Source organism: Tyto alba, unplaced genomic scaffold (assembly GCF_018691265.1).
Source record: "Tyto alba isolate M040663 unplaced genomic scaffold, T.alba_DEE_v4.0 Super-Scaffold_2, whole genome shotgun sequence".
Classification (NCBI taxonomy): Eukaryota; Metazoa; Chordata; class Aves; order Strigiformes; family Tytonidae; genus Tyto; species Tyto alba.
Window position 1 is genome coordinate 17816944 of NW_024881282.1, and position 16657 is coordinate 17833600.

Here is a 16657-nt window from a genome sequence, read left to right on the forward strand (position 1 = left end):
CAGGGTGTTATATTAATGCCATAAACAGGAGCTGGTCTGTTTTCCCCATCATGTTGGATAAGTGTCTGTAGAAGTATCTTCTCCAACCATTCAATAAATAATTCTAATGAATGAAATTTGCAATTGCACAGAGTTAAAAGAGTTCTAAATGTGACAGAAAAATGTCATTTGTAACTATTTCATTTAGGTTATAATGGAAATTTCAGTTAGGATATTAACACTGTAGTAATTGTCCTCATTTCAATTTTGGGGAAGCTTTGAATCCGTAGTTTAAAATATATCCTAAGATATAGTTAACAGCACAAAAGAACACAGCTGCAGATGGTTCTGCAGAGTTCATTGTAACCTTGGTGGAGGAATCAGCCGTATGTATGGGCACATAAAATTAAAAGCCTCTGGTTTGGAGGGGGCCTTTGTAGAAGTGGGAAGCACACTCAAGAAGCTGTTACTGATACAGTAACTGCTCAATAACAAATAAAATTACAGATTGCTAGTACTCTGTCTATTCTGAGAACTTAAATTAGTTTTGTAAAGACCTAAAATGTTATCAACTTCTGTATTGTTCTTGGAGAAGCATTTCTTACATTAAAATCTTATTTTCAGGTGCTTTGAGCCCATTAGCTGAAGAACAGTTGACTAAGCAGGATTTACTTCTCCTTGAAATTCTGAGGTTCTTGTGTATTTGTGTAACTACAGTCCAAATTCAGACAGTGAGCTTCCGAGCCTCTGATATACGGAGGAAGCTGTTAATGCTTACTGATGGCAGTGTCTTTGATAGTGCTAAGCCACTGCATCTGCACATGGTGAGTGTGAGCTTTTTTTACAGCAGAGCCACCTCTGTATTTGTAGTGCTTTTAAATTTGTGTTGTTTTGTCAGTTGTGTATTATTGTCTTTCTCTTGTCATTCTCTCCCCTGAGAAGACATTAAAATGGCTACTTTTACTGTTTAGAAGTGTGCTGTGATTGGGGAAGGAGCAGTTAGAATTTGTAAGCCAAAATAAAGAGTTGGGAAGTAGAAACATTTTGTCTTCATCAATAATTATTTTTTAAATAGCTAGAAATTATCTCTGTAGTAGAACAGTGTCTGTGTTTTAGTTTACAAAGGAAGTATTCTTGACTGCCAAAATTAAAAATTTCATGAGCCATATTTCTGTGTGACAGTCTGCATGAAAAGATGGTCAGTCTAACATGTAAGAGCTGACAATAGGTATCCTTGCTGCATGATTTCATATAAGAGTTACTGAAAATGATTTATAGTTTTTCTTTTTGTCTACTTATTTTCTTAAGCATTATTTTCATTTTGATTCTTTTTTTTAATTATTTATTCCTCAGTACTTGGTCCTTTTGAAGGAGCTCCCTACTGAAGAACACCTCTTGCCTGAAGATGATGTTCTTATGCTTCTTAGGCCCCTTTCGTAAGAGAAAAATTATTCAGCATGTATTACAGCTATTCTAGTTCAACAGCTAGAGTATTTGGGGGCTGTTTACACTTTCAAGATGTTTTTTCATTCTTTCTTTCTTTCTTTCTTTCACAGTTCTGTGTGTTCTTTGTACCGTCGAGATCAAGAAGTTTGTAAAGTAATTCTAAATAATTTGCTTCCTACAGCAGTAGTGTTGGCCCAGTCCAACACACATGCTGAAGAGACAGGACATGCCCAAGGACAATTTTTGACAGTTGTTGGAGCCTTTTGGTATGTTTTACCTATTTAATGCAGAAGTCTGTTAGGCATAACATTTTTAACTTTTCTATCAGTGTGAAGACTGTAGTGCTGTTGTGTGTCTTGCTGTTGGTACCCTATGATACCTTTATTCAGCATTTAACTTTCCAGATTTTCTGTGTCATGTTATATTTGTGACAAAGAATCCTATCATCCGTAATATAGTATTAGAACAATAAACATTACGCTGTTGTATATTAACAAAGACTGATTGTACTCTGAATTGCATCAGTAGTTATAACAAGTGATAACTTCAACCAAAAATTAAGATTGTTTACAATTGTAGATTATCACTAAAAATGTAAAATCCTCCCAAAGGTGCCTGTTGAGCACAAAAGAATGAACTGTGAGCAGCAGAAACTAATTTGTTAGACTTTTTCTCAAAATTGTTGGAAACTTTTTCATTTATTCAAATCTTTCTTATTTTAGGCATTTAGCTCAAGGAGGGAAATGCACAGCACCGGTGAGAGTGGCCCTTTTAAACTGCATGAAAGCTCTGCTTGAGGTAATCCCAGATTTTCTGACATTCGTTAGCATGTTATGTATATACTTAAGATGTACTTAAAAACAGGATCTAAAGATCTTTTGCATACATCAGTGTATATTCCACTGTAGGTCTTCTGTATATTTAAAACCACAATATTAATTTTCTTCAGGCTGATCCTCATTGCAAGTGGGCGATCCTTAATGTGATAAATGAAGATTTACCTGTGAGTGATGCTTTCCCACATTTTCTCGCAGATAGTCACCATCAAGTTCGCATTCTTGCTGCAAAGTCAATTACCAGGTGATAATGTAGATCTTTTTTCTGTTTATAAGAATATAATTTCACTTAATTGGGTATTAATTCTGCTGCTGTACGGCTGCTCTTTTCAGTACTTCTGGGGTTTTAATCTTGATGGAATATAAAAGCCTACCAAGTTACTTTGGTTAAGGTGTTCCAACTTTGTCTACCTTCCAATTATACTGTGATGAGAGAGAGATAAACGATATATATAAAATCTAGATATGATGGCACTTGCACTAATTTTATTTTACAAAACTTGAAGAGGAAATAGTTGTTTGTCCTCTAGAAGTGGATTAGGTACATTGTGTGGCATAAAAGTTTTTTCAAAAGATCTTGTGTTTTGAATACCACATATAGTTCTTTCACCATACATCAAAAAGGATGTAATTGAACTGGAATAAGAGTAGAGGTGGGATGTTCAAAAGTATGAGACACTTTATGCACAGCTATTGGTTTCATTAACTCAAGCCCTTCCTCACAAAAAGTTGAATTGCAGGAGATGTAACTAGAAAATCTGGAGTGGAAGAAAGTGAGTATTGGCAGTCTTTTCTAGTTTAAAGACTAGGAGATATCAAATAAAGCTAACAGGTTCAAGATTCTAAGAAATTACGGTTTACTTCTTCATACGACATTCAGTTATCCTGAGTGTTATCCTGCTACCTTCAACTGTCTGGATGTTTACAGGGGTTCAAAAAGCAATAAATTCATAAAAGAGGAAATCATTGAAGGGTACTAAATACAGTCACCACTTCTGAATCATGATCTGCCTAGGTCACCTGTGGTCAAATGTTGTTTCAAGAAATTATGCCTACAAGGCAAGCACATGGTGATCTTTCTTAGATATATGCTGATAGTCACTTTGAAGTGGCTAGAGTAACATTTGCTCCAATCCACTGTGGTGGTCCCATTTTTGTTACAAAGAGCAAAGTGAGCTGGGACTTTATCTACAAAAAAGAAATTATTGGAGAAACTTTTTTTACATATACATCTGTTCAACAAATATATTCCCAAAGTACTTCGTGACTTCAGTTATCCATCATAATGGAACATTTAAAGTTTGGCTTCCTGCACTGGCAGAGATTGGGACTGTTACATGTTTTCAGGCTATTCTCTGCGATTTCACCCCAACACATATTTTTAGTGTTACTGATAATGTTTGAGGGAAAGGAAGGAAAGATTGCTGCACAAGAAAATAATGGTATTTAGGAAATCAGAATCTTGTTGTTTGATATGCACAATATGCAGTAATTTTGTAGATTAAATGTTATGCTAATAATTATTGTTCTGTTTTTGAAGTTTGTTTCAAGATGTGAAACAGAGAGATTCTTCTGGAATGTCAAAACCTCTTCCATTGAAGCTCCAGCAGAAGGCTTTTGAGAATGCATATCTCAAAGTTCAGGAAGGAATGAGAAATCTGGTACTAACATCTAGTCATTAGTATTGCCTAGTTTTCATCTTATGAATATGATAACTTAAAATGGTTGTGTTTTAGTTTTCTGAGAACATCAGGTCTTCTGGACTGCTGATAATCAGAGGTGGTGAAACAAGTTGGTAGTCAGGAAATTTCTTACACATCCAGTCAGTCACTGTTTTGCTCACATTAGAAGTTTGTAAACTTTTTCACTGTATGTTCCAGACTGCTATTCTGTATCATACTATTAGTGGTTGCATGTTTTCATGATGTAACACTTAAGAATCAAATTAAAATGGAGGTTCAGTATTCTGGACAACATATAAATAGTGAGTAAGAGGCAATGTAAATTCAATTTGTGTGTTTACATCGTATAAAACCAGATTTGTAAGTTTCAGTAAGATCATATTTCCAGTGGTATTAGAGCAGTGTTTTTCACAAAACCAAAATTTGCTTAAAACATTAAACTATTCAGAAGAAACTTCAAGTGAAGGAAAAGTTTTACATCAGTGCAGTGACTGGAAATGCAGTGTTGTATATTTACTGTGGAATTTCTGTAATGATTAATTTTTCTATTAATGTCTTTCACTTTTCCTCTCTCCTTTTTTTTTTTATTGTCACACTGTCACGTCATCTCTTTGTCACATTTTCTCTCTGTTCCCTTTGCCTGCTGTCTTGTAGCTTGGGCTTGCTGCTGAGGCCTCATATCTCTGTCGTCTCATTTCATCTCTCTGTACTGTCACCTCCATCTTTCCGTCATCTCATCTTATTTCTCTATTGCCTTGGCTCCCTCTTCTGTCACCTCAGCTTGCTGTTGTCTGTTAGCTTCTGCCCTTTCATTGCAGTTTCTTGTTACTTTTATTCATCACTTGTCAACACCACGCCTTAACAGGGACAAGAACTGCATTTGAATTACAAGGCAGTTCTTTCCTATGTGCAGCAGGGAGGAGCAAAAAGGAGAGTTGTCTTGTCAATGCCTCCATCATTTGTCTGTTAAGTGTGCTGCCTTTGTTTAGACTGCTGATACTATAACATGAACTGGAGTGTATGAGGTATCAGCATGTGTGCTGGCAAGCTGGAGGCAGTAATTGGTTGAGGAGTGGAGCAAACGGTTGGGGGAAGTAATTTTTCAGCAACCAAAGCAAGATTTTCAGCAGTATTTAAGTCAGTGCTCTTAATTTCAAGTTATTTATGCTCATTCATTAATTAGGCAATTGTTTTAACTGAATGTTTGTACAAGTTCTTCATTGTTTCCTGTTGAAGGTCAGGGATGATGCAAGTCCTGAAGATCTTTTGGACAAACAGTGTAATGGAAAAGCGGTTTTACTGATGCTTATAACCATGGTTCTGTGCTGCAGTCCAGTCTGTGAAAAGCAAGCTTTGTTTGCTATTTGCCAGTCTGTGAAAGAGAACGGATTAGAACCTCACCTTGTGAAAAAGGCAAGTATAATATCCCATTTTATAATTAGGATGTAAATTAGCATTAGGTTAAAATTGGAATGATACAAAATGCTTTTGTCAGCATTGAAAGTTGTTAAATTTTGTAGAAGTGTGACTAATGTGGGACTTAAGTATCTGAATGAATTTGTAATTATATTTAATGATCTACATAGAAAAAAGGACATCATAAAAGACAATTTTGATTGTAAACCTTGTATATTAAAAGCACAGATCTGAAATACAAATAGATTTTTATACATTGAAGATTGCAGATCTCATTTATAAAAATCTTTCTATGCAGTGGAAGTTAATCTTCCAGTGTGGAAAACATAAAGTAAATGCAAAGTGTTGGAAGATGGTATGTGTCTTGTGGACTTTTATTCTGAAGTTCACAAGGATGTACTGCAGCCTTCAACACCAGTCATTTCTTTAGTGCATGTGTTCTCTCCTTTTTATCCTTTCTTTCTATTCATCGCCTGTTGTTTTTACACACAGTCTCTATCCTGCAAAATGTGTACGGGCTGTCCTTTCTTTGCATACTACCTCATATGAAGTAGTGTAGTTCCTTGATTGCACTCTTTCAAGATATGGCAATACAAATAATTTAAAAATTGCTTTATGCTAAATAGGAGCTGAGTTATACAAATATTCATTAAAAGGTGGGGGTGACAACATGGAGGTGTAGTACTATCAGTTTGCCATGGTGTCATGTACTCTGCATGCTATTTCTGCAATCTTATTTCATGCACAGGTTTTGAAAAAAGTGTCTGACATTTTCGGCTATAAAAGTATAGAAGACTTTATGACGTCACATTTAGACTATTTGGTGATGGAGTGGCTGAAAATAAGCGACAGTGGATATAGCCTGTCTGCTTTTCCTTATGTTCTTCTGAACTATACTAACCTTGAGGAATTCTACATGTAAGTTTACTATATGAAAGCAATTTATTTAGATTTATTTGCAATTATGACCGAGGGTTTCAAATTTTTAAATGTAGTAATGCATCAGGATTTTGCTGTAAGATAACGTATTGAGAGCTTTTAAAATGCATTGCAAGTATCTTGTATATTTATGCTGGTAAGATTTTTTTGGATAGCAGTAGCTAAACAATAATTACAAGTTTAGTTATACAGTAGAGGAATAGTATTTGCTATATTATGCTTGAGATTTTTTAAAAAATCCAATTCAAGGACATTGTGAAAATATATTTACTATGCATAGGTCTTGTTATAAAGTTTTGGTTCCACACCTGGTGATTAGAAGTCAATTCGAAGATGTGAAATCACTTGCCAACAAGATTGAAAAAGACTGGAGGCAGGTTCTAGCAGACTGTTTTCCAAAGATACTTGTGAATATCCTCCCGTATTTTGCCTGTCAAAACCATGGAAAGGATGAAGTGGCAGACCAAAGAGATACTGCTTCTAAAGTCTATGACATGCTTAAGGATGAAAACTGCTTAGGAAAACAGGTATCTTTTTTTAATGTATAAATTGAGTTCTGTGGCATTTTAACAGACCTGAAAGAAACTTTCATATATTCTGTAAAAATTTAAATAGATCAAGTTTATAGATACAAAATTACTGTTTTAATAAAGCCAAACTAGCCAAATTTTTATCCCAAGGTTTTCAAGTAGCTATTCAATGGAAACTTTCAGGGAGACAGCTGACTTTATAGTTTTTTTCAGAATGTAATAATTTTTTTTTTTACCATTCATTATACAATCCTGAGTTTCCCTGTCATGTACCTGTTTAAGTAAATCATGTTTTCCTCTTAAAATATTTTGTTAATGCTTTATGAGGACCTACCTTCTCTAGAGGTAGAATCTATATTCAGAACTAGTAGTAAAATGATGCTTTTTGTTTTTCCAGATACCATAGGAATGCAAATTGTTCTACCTGTGACTGCCATAGTTAAGATTTAACCAGGCTTAATTTCTGAATGAATTGTATGTCATGGATAGTTGAACAAATAAAGAATCCAGACAGGAAAAAATGGGTTTTCTCAGAAGGAGAGGAAATGTTAGATTATTCTAGCTAAAATATTTTTTTCTTATTCAAACACAATTTTTCTTCTTCTAGCAAATTGACAGTTTATCTCATAATAACTTACCAGAGATTGTGGTTGAACTGTTGATGACCTTACATGAACCACGTGATACTATGCTGGAAGATGGAGCTCATCTAGGTAAATATATAAGGTAAATATAGATTTTCTAAATGATGAGTGTGTTTGTATAACACTGTGCATTAAAACGTGGCCTTCAGGCATAAGAAGTGGCCTTTAAGTTTAGAATTACAGGATTTTATTGTCATTAATAGTGATGCCTCACAGGCATGCTTTCTCACATGGTTATTCCCTGGTATCAGTAAGAACAACCTCTCTAATACTTCAGTTGATGGAAAGAATGAATGGGTCGGCAAGAAGATGCTGTTGTATGCTGATGAGCTGAGCTATGGCAATGCCAATTTAGATTAGTTTAAATTTGGATGGGGTGCCCTCTCTGGGAAGGTTTTAAAATCTAAATTAAGGTGATTCTTTCTAAGGTCTTTAAATATTTAGAAGTCACTGAGAAGTGAAGTGAACCATTTCTTAACAAGTTCTTGTAGTGGCAGCTCTTGCCTTTGGTAAGGAGATTGCTTACATAATGCCAAATGAACAAATTCCTAATTAATAGAAATACTCTAATTCTATAAATATATTTATTTTGATGAGCTTTTCAGTCTTTGTTGTTGTCGTAAAAATATCACTATTTGCATAATTATATCTGGAAATACTTCTCCAGATTTTTGTGTTTAGATACAAACTATTTGGAAAAACATCATATTTTCTGAAAGTACTGAAGAAGATATTTTTATTGTATAAATATAAAGCTGAAAGAAACCAAAGCATTTCTATGAAAATCTGCCAAAAGTGAAATGGCTGAGTATTTCAGAATTTTATAAAAGAAATTTTTTTCAGTGAATTTATTAATGGTCTGTGGTGTCTGCTTGTAACCAAAATTTTTATTTCTAAGGAGGGAATGGTAAGAATAAGATTGTTGAAACTTAGAATTTGCTGTTTTGTTACTATCGTGATGCATTTCTTTTCTTTTTGAGGTCCCAGAAGTTGACTACCCTTTTTTTAATAACAGGGAGTTTCATTATTACTTTTTTCTCAACAAAATTGCTCCCATAATTACAAAGTGCAGAAGCTTTATCCATGACTTGCAATTAGATTTTCCTACGAAGTACATTAGATGAGAAAAATGTGTGGAATTTTAGCAATATGATCTTTCAAAAATAATAAAAGAACGTTAAGTACAACTTAGAAAGCTGCCATAGAGGGACAACGGACAGCTAAATATAAAATGTATGTCACTCTGCTGGATGCTTTTGGTGATTCTTACTTACTGAAAGCAGAAAAGATTTCCTAGAAGTTACATGTTTATTCAGTGAGATGTATTTTATTTAATACATGGGGTTTGATTTTTGTGGAAAAAAAAAAATCTCTCTTATTTATTTAGGGAACTGGATCCTGCTCCTAATCCTCCTCATTTTCCATCTTATGTCATTAAGGCAACCTTGGACTATATTAGCAACTGTCATAAAAGCAAATTAAAAAGTCTTGTAGCAGTTCTTTCTAAAAGCCCTGTAAGTATGTAATGAGGATTCGCTGTTTCTGTAGAATATAAAGTTTCTTTTATGGGTACGTTTTAGTTTAATTAGACATTTTCATCAAGTATACGTGGGGGGAAAAATACAGCCTTAGAAACCTTTCTGTTCTTTGTTTACCTTCTGAGATAGAAGTCCTAAGTTCAGGGACACAGTAACCTTACAAAAATTACAGGCTTGAACTATTACATGCATTATAGAATACATATAAAATAATGTATAATTAGAGAGGATTATTTTAAAGGTTGGGGAAATCTGTGTGTACCAGACACAATTTAGATGCAATTTATCTTGTTGGCGTGTTTCTGAAGAACATTCTGAAGTAATTACATTTGGACAATTTTATCTAAATACTGTCTACAATTAAGATATTAAAGTTAGCTTAACTTACTGACAGTGTGAAATATTATAGTCTGTGATATTTTTAGACATTTGATTTTCAGTTAAAGGCAAATACAAAGGCATATAAAATCATGCAGCGCTTGCAATAAATCATAAACACGTAACTCCTTAGAAACTTATCTTTTCAAAATTTATGCTATTTTATTTCATATGTTGTCAACAACTTACTTTGCCTATCCATAAACAATCTAAAAATAAGAAATAAACTTTTTATGGACCGTCTTTGAGTGTAAAAGTTAATAATGCCAGCCAGTGGGATAAATTCTTTAAAATGTAATACAACCTGCCCACTACATTAGGATAGGTACCTTATTTCATAGGGTACAGATTATAGACAGCTAAGACTATGAACTTTAAGGTATTTTGTACGTATGAACATTCTGTTTGAAAGAATATAGGTTGAAGCACTACCCAGTGTTTTAATGGCTTTTATTTGATGTCTCTCCTGTTGGTGAAAACTGCCATAACTGGTTTTCTGAAAAATATATATAGCCTTTCGGGGGGGGGGGGGGGGGGGGGGGGGGGGGGCGGGGCAGGGAAGAAAACTGGGAGGAATGGGGCTTGTAGTCCTGCTTGGTTTCTGTGTAGGTGTTCTGTTTCTTTACAGCAGTGAAAATAGTAACGCCTTTCTGTCCATGTTCTTTAAAAAAAAATATAATTTCTGTTGCTTAAGTTTTTTCTTGTTATAAAGTATATCAGTATTGGCATTATGAATTATTTTTTTACTTACAGTTTATTCATTTTTAGGATTCATTCCAGAAAATCCTTCTAGCCCTTTGTAAGCATGCGTCAGATACAAACAACATTTATAAGAAACACAGAGTTCTTATAATTTATCACTTGTTTGTTAGTCTGTTACTTAAAGAGATAAAAGATGGTTTAGGAGGAGCATGGGCTTTTGTCCTCCGAGATGTAATTTACACCCTGATTCACCACATCAATAGCAGGTAAATATGGTAATTATATATTGTTCTTCCTCTCTGTGCTCCCTTGTTCTTGTAACATAACATTTCAGTATTGCTAGTAGATGTTAATTCATTTATAGAAATATAAATTTGTCCAGCCAGGAGATGAGAGATAATGACAAACTGGGATGGGTTGAGTGAAAGACCCCCAAGGTGGTAAGTGGAGTTGATCTAATTTTTGTTCTCCAGTTTCTGGAAAGGAAGATGCATTGTAGAGAAGATAAAGTCAGATTTTTCCTATAAGTGCACAGTGCAAGGACAAGAGGTAGCACCCACCAAGTTGAAATATGGGAAATTCTAGTTAGACATAAGGGAAAAGATTTTCACAGTGAGAGTAGTCAAATACGGGAGCAGGTTGCTCAGAGAGGCTATTGATTTTCCATCCAAGAAAAGTGTCAGAATTCAGCTCAACAAAACCCTGAAAACCTCATCTGACTTTGAAGCTGACCCTGCCTCAGACAGAACGCTGGATTAGATAATCCCCAGGTGTCCTCTGTAACCTAAATCTTTTTTTTTCCTCTTTTTTTTTTTTTCTTTTTTTTTTAAATTAATGTGAGTGAGAGGAGGGTGCAGGAGCACATTTTCCACTTCAGTCTGTTTCTGGCAAAAAATAATCTAAAAGCCTTCTTGGGGTGGGTTTTCTTTTTTTTTTTTTTTTTTCCCTTTTCTTTTTTGGAATATATTTTTCTCTAAGTTTTTTACTCCATTTTTTAAAGTGATCAGTTAAATTCTGTGTGTTTTAATTCTCCTGTGTCTCCTGAGCTAAATCCTTAGAGCTGATTGAGTTGATAAATTTTGAAGTTTAGAATCAGTTCCTCCTATACAGTTTATTTATATTTCCCGTTTTCCCCTATTCTTTCCTGTTGTATATTCAGTTAATACTTGAGACAATGGCAGTTTGTATTTCTATAATGTTACGTTTTTGTTTCCTGTGGCAGACCTGTTGTTATCAGAGAAATATCCATGCGCAGCTTTTCACTCTGTTGTGATCTTCTTCATCATGTTTGCCACACAGCAGTTACATGTTGCAAGGATGCTCTAGAGAGCCACCTTCATGTTATTGTAGGAACCCTCATACCTCTTGCCATGGACCAGCCTGAGATTCAGGAACAGGTAATTTAGAGTTGCTGCTTATTCCTTATCTGTTAGCCTTTTAGTTCATGCTCACTCTCACTAAAGCTATATACTCATGTTCAATTTTAATTCATTTTTTCTATGCTTTGTAGATTTATATAACAAATCTTACTTGGAATGCAACACTATCCCTTTAATTTTCTAAGTAAAAGTGTCTTTACTGCTGGTACTTCTGTTTTGACAGATACTGTGTTCAGCATCTAGTTCTGGCTTTAAACAGTGATTGAGATGTATTTGTATCATAGTTGCTGAGATTACTGTATCACTTACTTTCTAATTCTCTATTTAGTTGGTCTATAAGAAATCAAATTTCTTAAAGAGCTTTAATGCTGTTGTAATGTATTTTGTGTCTGCTTTGAATCTGTATGCCTTTTTCAGCCAAATCTGAAAGAAGTTTAAAACTTTTAGGGTAAGTTTCAGAAAAATTTTTGCCTTAATTGTGTAGACACACCAAATCAGTGGTACCACTATGGAAAAGGTAGAGAGAATGTAGGCATTACGGAACTACCAGTGATGGCAAGCTAATCAGTACGAGCACATCAAGTAGCCAAGCAGTTACCTACAAAGCTCTGTGGATGGTTTCACATGGAAGTACGATGAAGACCTTTGGAAGGGGAAGGTGTCTAAAGGACAAAGAGGAAATATGTGCAAAGAACAGATTTTAGTAGTTCAGCTATTTATTTCACAAATTATCATTAAAAATAAATGTAGCACATAGGCCTTAAAAGGGAAATGAAGCAGTTTCTGTTGCGTGACAAGCCTTGTTTTCCTTCTGGTGATGGTATGTGTGTACATTCTGCTGGGGGTGGAAATATACTTAGATTCAGAGACTTATAATTAGTAGCTGAAGGTGAGAGAGTATGCCTGTTGCATTTCAGTCATCATGGCTGTCTGCTGGCTTAGTCTGATCCCACGTATCACATGCACCTCCGTGGTTGCAGTGTAGCCCTATATCGTCCTCCTCGTCATGCTTCAGTTCCGCTGGAGGGCTGTACTGATCCAGCTGAAAATAGCTTGGCAGTTTGTTTCAGGATCAGATTTATAATATGTCTATGCAAACAGTTCTATATGCACAGCTGAAAAGGCAACATGTCAGGGCATCCCTGGGCAGAAACAGAGTGGTGAGGCCAGAAATTTCTCTCAGTTGGAACTGATACCAAATACGAAACCTTCTGATACCATACTCCTGCAGGGAAATCCATCCTCTAGTAATCAGTTTTCAGTTTCTTCTCTTTATTTTTCTTCTAGAATTGAATGGAATCTAGTTAATCATTTTTAAGTAAATAAAAGCCTCCAAATAAAGACCTCATAATTTAGACTGTAGATTCCTCAAAGCTGCCTGGGTTGAATATCCAGTTGCATTGGTTTGTAAGTAAAGCATAAAAGCAGCGTTTTTGCAAAGACAGTATGGTACCGCTTCAGCAAGCATTTATTCGAGTTGTAGATCTGTTATAAACCAAATTCTGTCAGAGTTCAGTGATTTGGGCAGTAAATTATGATATTTAGGCATTTCTCTGGATTTCAAATTACCGGCACATTAGTTAGTAAGAATAATAAAGTCCTAATAACATCAGAAGGACTGCTTGGGTGCAGTGTTGGTAAATCATTGCCAATATTGTAATGATTGTATTGACCAGTATTTCAAGTCAGCTTCATCAAAAAACAGGATAAAACTGCAGGCTGTGATAATAAAAGCTTTGATGACTGACAGGGGGAGTAACAAAAACACCTCACCATTTTAGAATATATCTGTGATTTCCCCAAGCCTCTAAACATTTTATAATTTTTAACAGTGTAAATAAATTCTCTTATAGCGTTCTCAGTTTAATAGAACTTGGAGAAATACAAACTTTGTAACCTCAATAAGAACTATGGCTCAAAAATGTTTCTCTGTCTTTTTTGTTTTTCATTTACTTTTTATGTTCAGGTCCTAGGCTTGTTGAAGTATCTGGTGATAGATAATAAGAATAGTGAAAATCTCTACCAAGCAATCAAATGCTTAGATCCTTTTCCTGAATATCCTGCTTTTAAAGATTTGCGAGCAACTCAACAGGAAATAAAATACAGTAAAGGACCATATGCTCTTTTGGAGGTAATTACATTTTAAAATATATCTCATGGCATAGTGTTTTTTGTAATGCAAACTTTCAAAAAACTCCCAGTTTTCTAGCTACAGGTATAGTTGAGAACAATTTAAATTAAGCATGTGGATTCTTTTTATTACCAGTTTCAGACACTAAGATACTTGTAGGTCTTCATTCATATTTTGCATCTATTAATATCCACGTTGTGGACTGCTGAGAGCCACTTCTTTACTGGAAGCCTTTATTTGTATGCTGTATGTGCTTAATATGAAACGTTGTTTTTCAGGAAATTAATCACTTTCTCTCAGTTGGTGTTTGTGATTCACTGCCCTTAACACGACTTGAAGGACTGTATTATTTACGCAAACAGTTGGAACAATATAAAGACCAGATGAAAGATCTGCTGAAAAATTTCCAGGGTAATGACATCTGATTGTGTACTTACTTCTTTTTTTATCTGGTTTTGTGTGTGTAGCAATGTAACCCTATTCTAATTTGATACTGAATGTTTTATTTTGTGTCTTGGGTTTTGTATGTTTAACAATGTAACCTTATTACAGTTTCACATGCAGAGTAGAATGGCCTTTATTATTCATGCAAAATCTGAAGTATTTTTAGCAGAGTGTATTATGAATATAATATGAGGTGTTATACAGCAGAGAGGCTAAAATGCCCTTCCAGCTTTTGGCATAGGGCATTTATTATTGTGAATGACTAGGATAACATATAATGTGTGTATATTGCTTTATGGCTGCTTAATGAGTGGTCTTGTATATGAATCGCCCTACTCATGTAATGAAGCTAGATTTTATTAAAGGCATAGTATGTTAGAAAGTAAAGCTCACAGAAGTTTTAAAATGTTAGGATTTAGTTTAGTTGAATCTTGCTACATCCCAAGATTTTGTTTCAACCCTCAGTCCAGACCCAGTCCTTTCCTATTTTGGTTTTCAGATGCTCATGCTAGACCATTTCACTTTTCTCCTGTACATCAGGTCTTCATCAGGAAGATAAAAAGACCTGATGTAATTAATTTTAAATAGGTACAAAGTAAAATTTGGAGAAGAATAGTAGTCTGTCATAAGGCCATAGTGTAAGTGCATTTTGTCCCCACGTCTTGAATATCATTTACAGTCTTAGTCTCAAAATTATACTTGAAAAGAGAGTTAGTAAAAGGGCAACAAGCTAATGTCTCCATCGGAGAACAGCTTTGTGAGCTTGGAAAAGAGACTGAGTAGGAACAGAGAGGTGTATGAACTGGTGAATGGTGTGATGAAGCTGAGTAGGGAGCACTTACCACTTTCGTCATAGTGCAAAAACAGATTAAATTATCTGGCAGCAGTTATACAGGAGAAACCACATACTTTTTCATACAAAATATATACAGCATGGAATTTACTGCCACTTATTGTGGAGATCAGGAGCATAATGGACCTTAAAAGGAGTTAGACATATCTGTCAGAGATAATTAGGTATGAAGGTCTGCTCAGAAATCCCCAATCTGCTGACTGGCAAAACCTGAGAAGAAGTACTTAAGTCTTGCTCTGTTGGAGATGGGCCAGCAGGCTTGATGGGCCTGTTGCCTTCGTTTTGCCTTATACTAAAAGTTTGAGACACTTAGAAATAACTTTCTCATTAGTGTTAAAAAGAAGTAAGAAAACAGTTACTGATAAAAGATACAAAACTGTATGTTGAAAAATAACATTTCAGAAATAACTACTGCAGTTCAGCCACATGTGTATTAATTTCTGTAAAAATGTCAACAAGCATAAAGCCCAATTCCAAGTTTCCATTCCAATCAACAGGGTAGCAGAGCATTTTTTAAAGAAAATGCCACTTTTTTTTTTTTTTTTACATTGGCAAATCGTCATATTTTTTTCCTAGACCTTGTTCCTGGAAACAGCAAAACTTTTTCTTTTTAGTGTTTGTTTTAAAAAATACCTCAGGCAGGCAGCAAATATGTAAGGAAATATCCATCTCGAGAGTTTATAATTTGACAAAGTTAATTAGGCAACTGAAAGCTAGTCAAATTCTTTGAAATTCCTGGTAGAAACCTTATTTTGGGATGTTCATTGGATTCAGATTTAGAACAGAATGCTGATATTAGCTTAAGTGCTATCAGTGGAGTCACATAGTATGACTTCACTGTTTCAAATAACACTCTCACACTAACTTATGCTAATATTTTGTGTATTTAATTATAATTTCAACATCAAAACACTGAAAATAATAGCATTTGTGTATTCTAGTTTTGGGGATTCTTTGCTATAGTCAAATGCATAGAAATTTTTTCATGACAAGATTCATAAGAAAAATTAATGTTTTTTTTAAGGTACCGTTTAATACCAACTTGCTTCAACATTAATAATGCATGTTGACATTTGTAGGTAACATATACTAAAGCAGTGTTTTCTTCTAATGTTCACATTACAAATACACGATGACATTTTGGGGGTTTATTTTTTTTTCTGAATTATAGAAAAGCCAGAAGATTCTGTAGTAGTGAAATTGGTGGTGAGCTTACTGCAGCTGTCCAAGATGGCAGTTAACCATACAGGTGAAAAAGCAGTGCTGGGTAAGTTAAACAGTCCCACAGGCATCTTAGGGCTGTCACTGCAAAGCCCTGGTCGAAACTGTGTCCGTTCTCTGCGTTACTTCCCAGTGCTATTTCGGATTTGCTGCCAGAGGTAGCCATCAGGAATGTTAAAATGGGTGAATTCCCTCTTCCCTGAGTGGAGAGTACCTCCATGAAGGTGATGATTACTGAAATTGGATGTCCAAACTAGACAGAAACACTAGTAATGAAAACATTTGCCTTAATATACTTTTTGTCTAAAAGGCTAATAACTGATAAATAAAAATGCTGAGCAACTGATGCTCACATTGACTTCAGTGTGATGTTCTTCAGCACCTCTGGAAGCTGTAAGTTTCAGCCTTGTCTTTCCTTACATGATTTGTTAAATTTAGTTCAAAATGTAACCTGTGTATCTTCAACCTATTCTTTTTTTGCTCTGGTGGTTATTAGAGGAAATGGGAACGTATTTAAGACACATGCTGATATGAAGGAA

The 16657-nt window shown here is 34.8% G+C and overlaps 1 protein-coding gene across 4 annotated transcripts in view; it reads left to right on the plus strand.

Annotated features, from left to right (window-relative positions):
- ATM (ATM serine/threonine kinase) overlaps positions 1 to 16657 on the plus strand; it is a 74531-nt gene that overhangs the window by 18760 nt on the left and 39114 nt on the right. For all 4 annotated transcript variants that reach the window (XR_006165367.1, XM_042793183.1, XM_042793181.1 and 1 more), the window contains exons 18-33: positions 604 to 803; positions 1333 to 1415; positions 1536 to 1691; positions 2148 to 2223; positions 2375 to 2505; positions 3802 to 3922; positions 5180 to 5356; positions 6108 to 6277; positions 6579 to 6825; positions 7436 to 7554; positions 8860 to 8986; positions 10157 to 10356; positions 11313 to 11487; positions 13436 to 13600; positions 13879 to 14011; positions 16069 to 16164. Coding sequence is in view for 3 of the 4 variants with exons in the window: in XM_042793183.1 (XP_042649117.1) it covers positions 604 to 803; positions 1333 to 1415; positions 1536 to 1691; positions 2148 to 2223; positions 2375 to 2505; positions 3802 to 3922; positions 5180 to 5356; positions 6108 to 6277; positions 6579 to 6825; positions 7436 to 7554; positions 8860 to 8986; positions 10157 to 10356; positions 11313 to 11487; positions 13436 to 13600; positions 13879 to 14011; positions 16069 to 16164 (2376 nt within the window). In the remaining variant the exon portion in view is untranslated. The remainder of the gene's footprint in view (positions 1 to 603; positions 804 to 1332; positions 1416 to 1535; positions 1692 to 2147; positions 2224 to 2374; positions 2506 to 3801; positions 3923 to 5179; positions 5357 to 6107; positions 6278 to 6578; positions 6826 to 7435; positions 7555 to 8859; positions 8987 to 10156; positions 10357 to 11312; positions 11488 to 13435; positions 13601 to 13878; positions 14012 to 16068; positions 16165 to 16657) is intronic.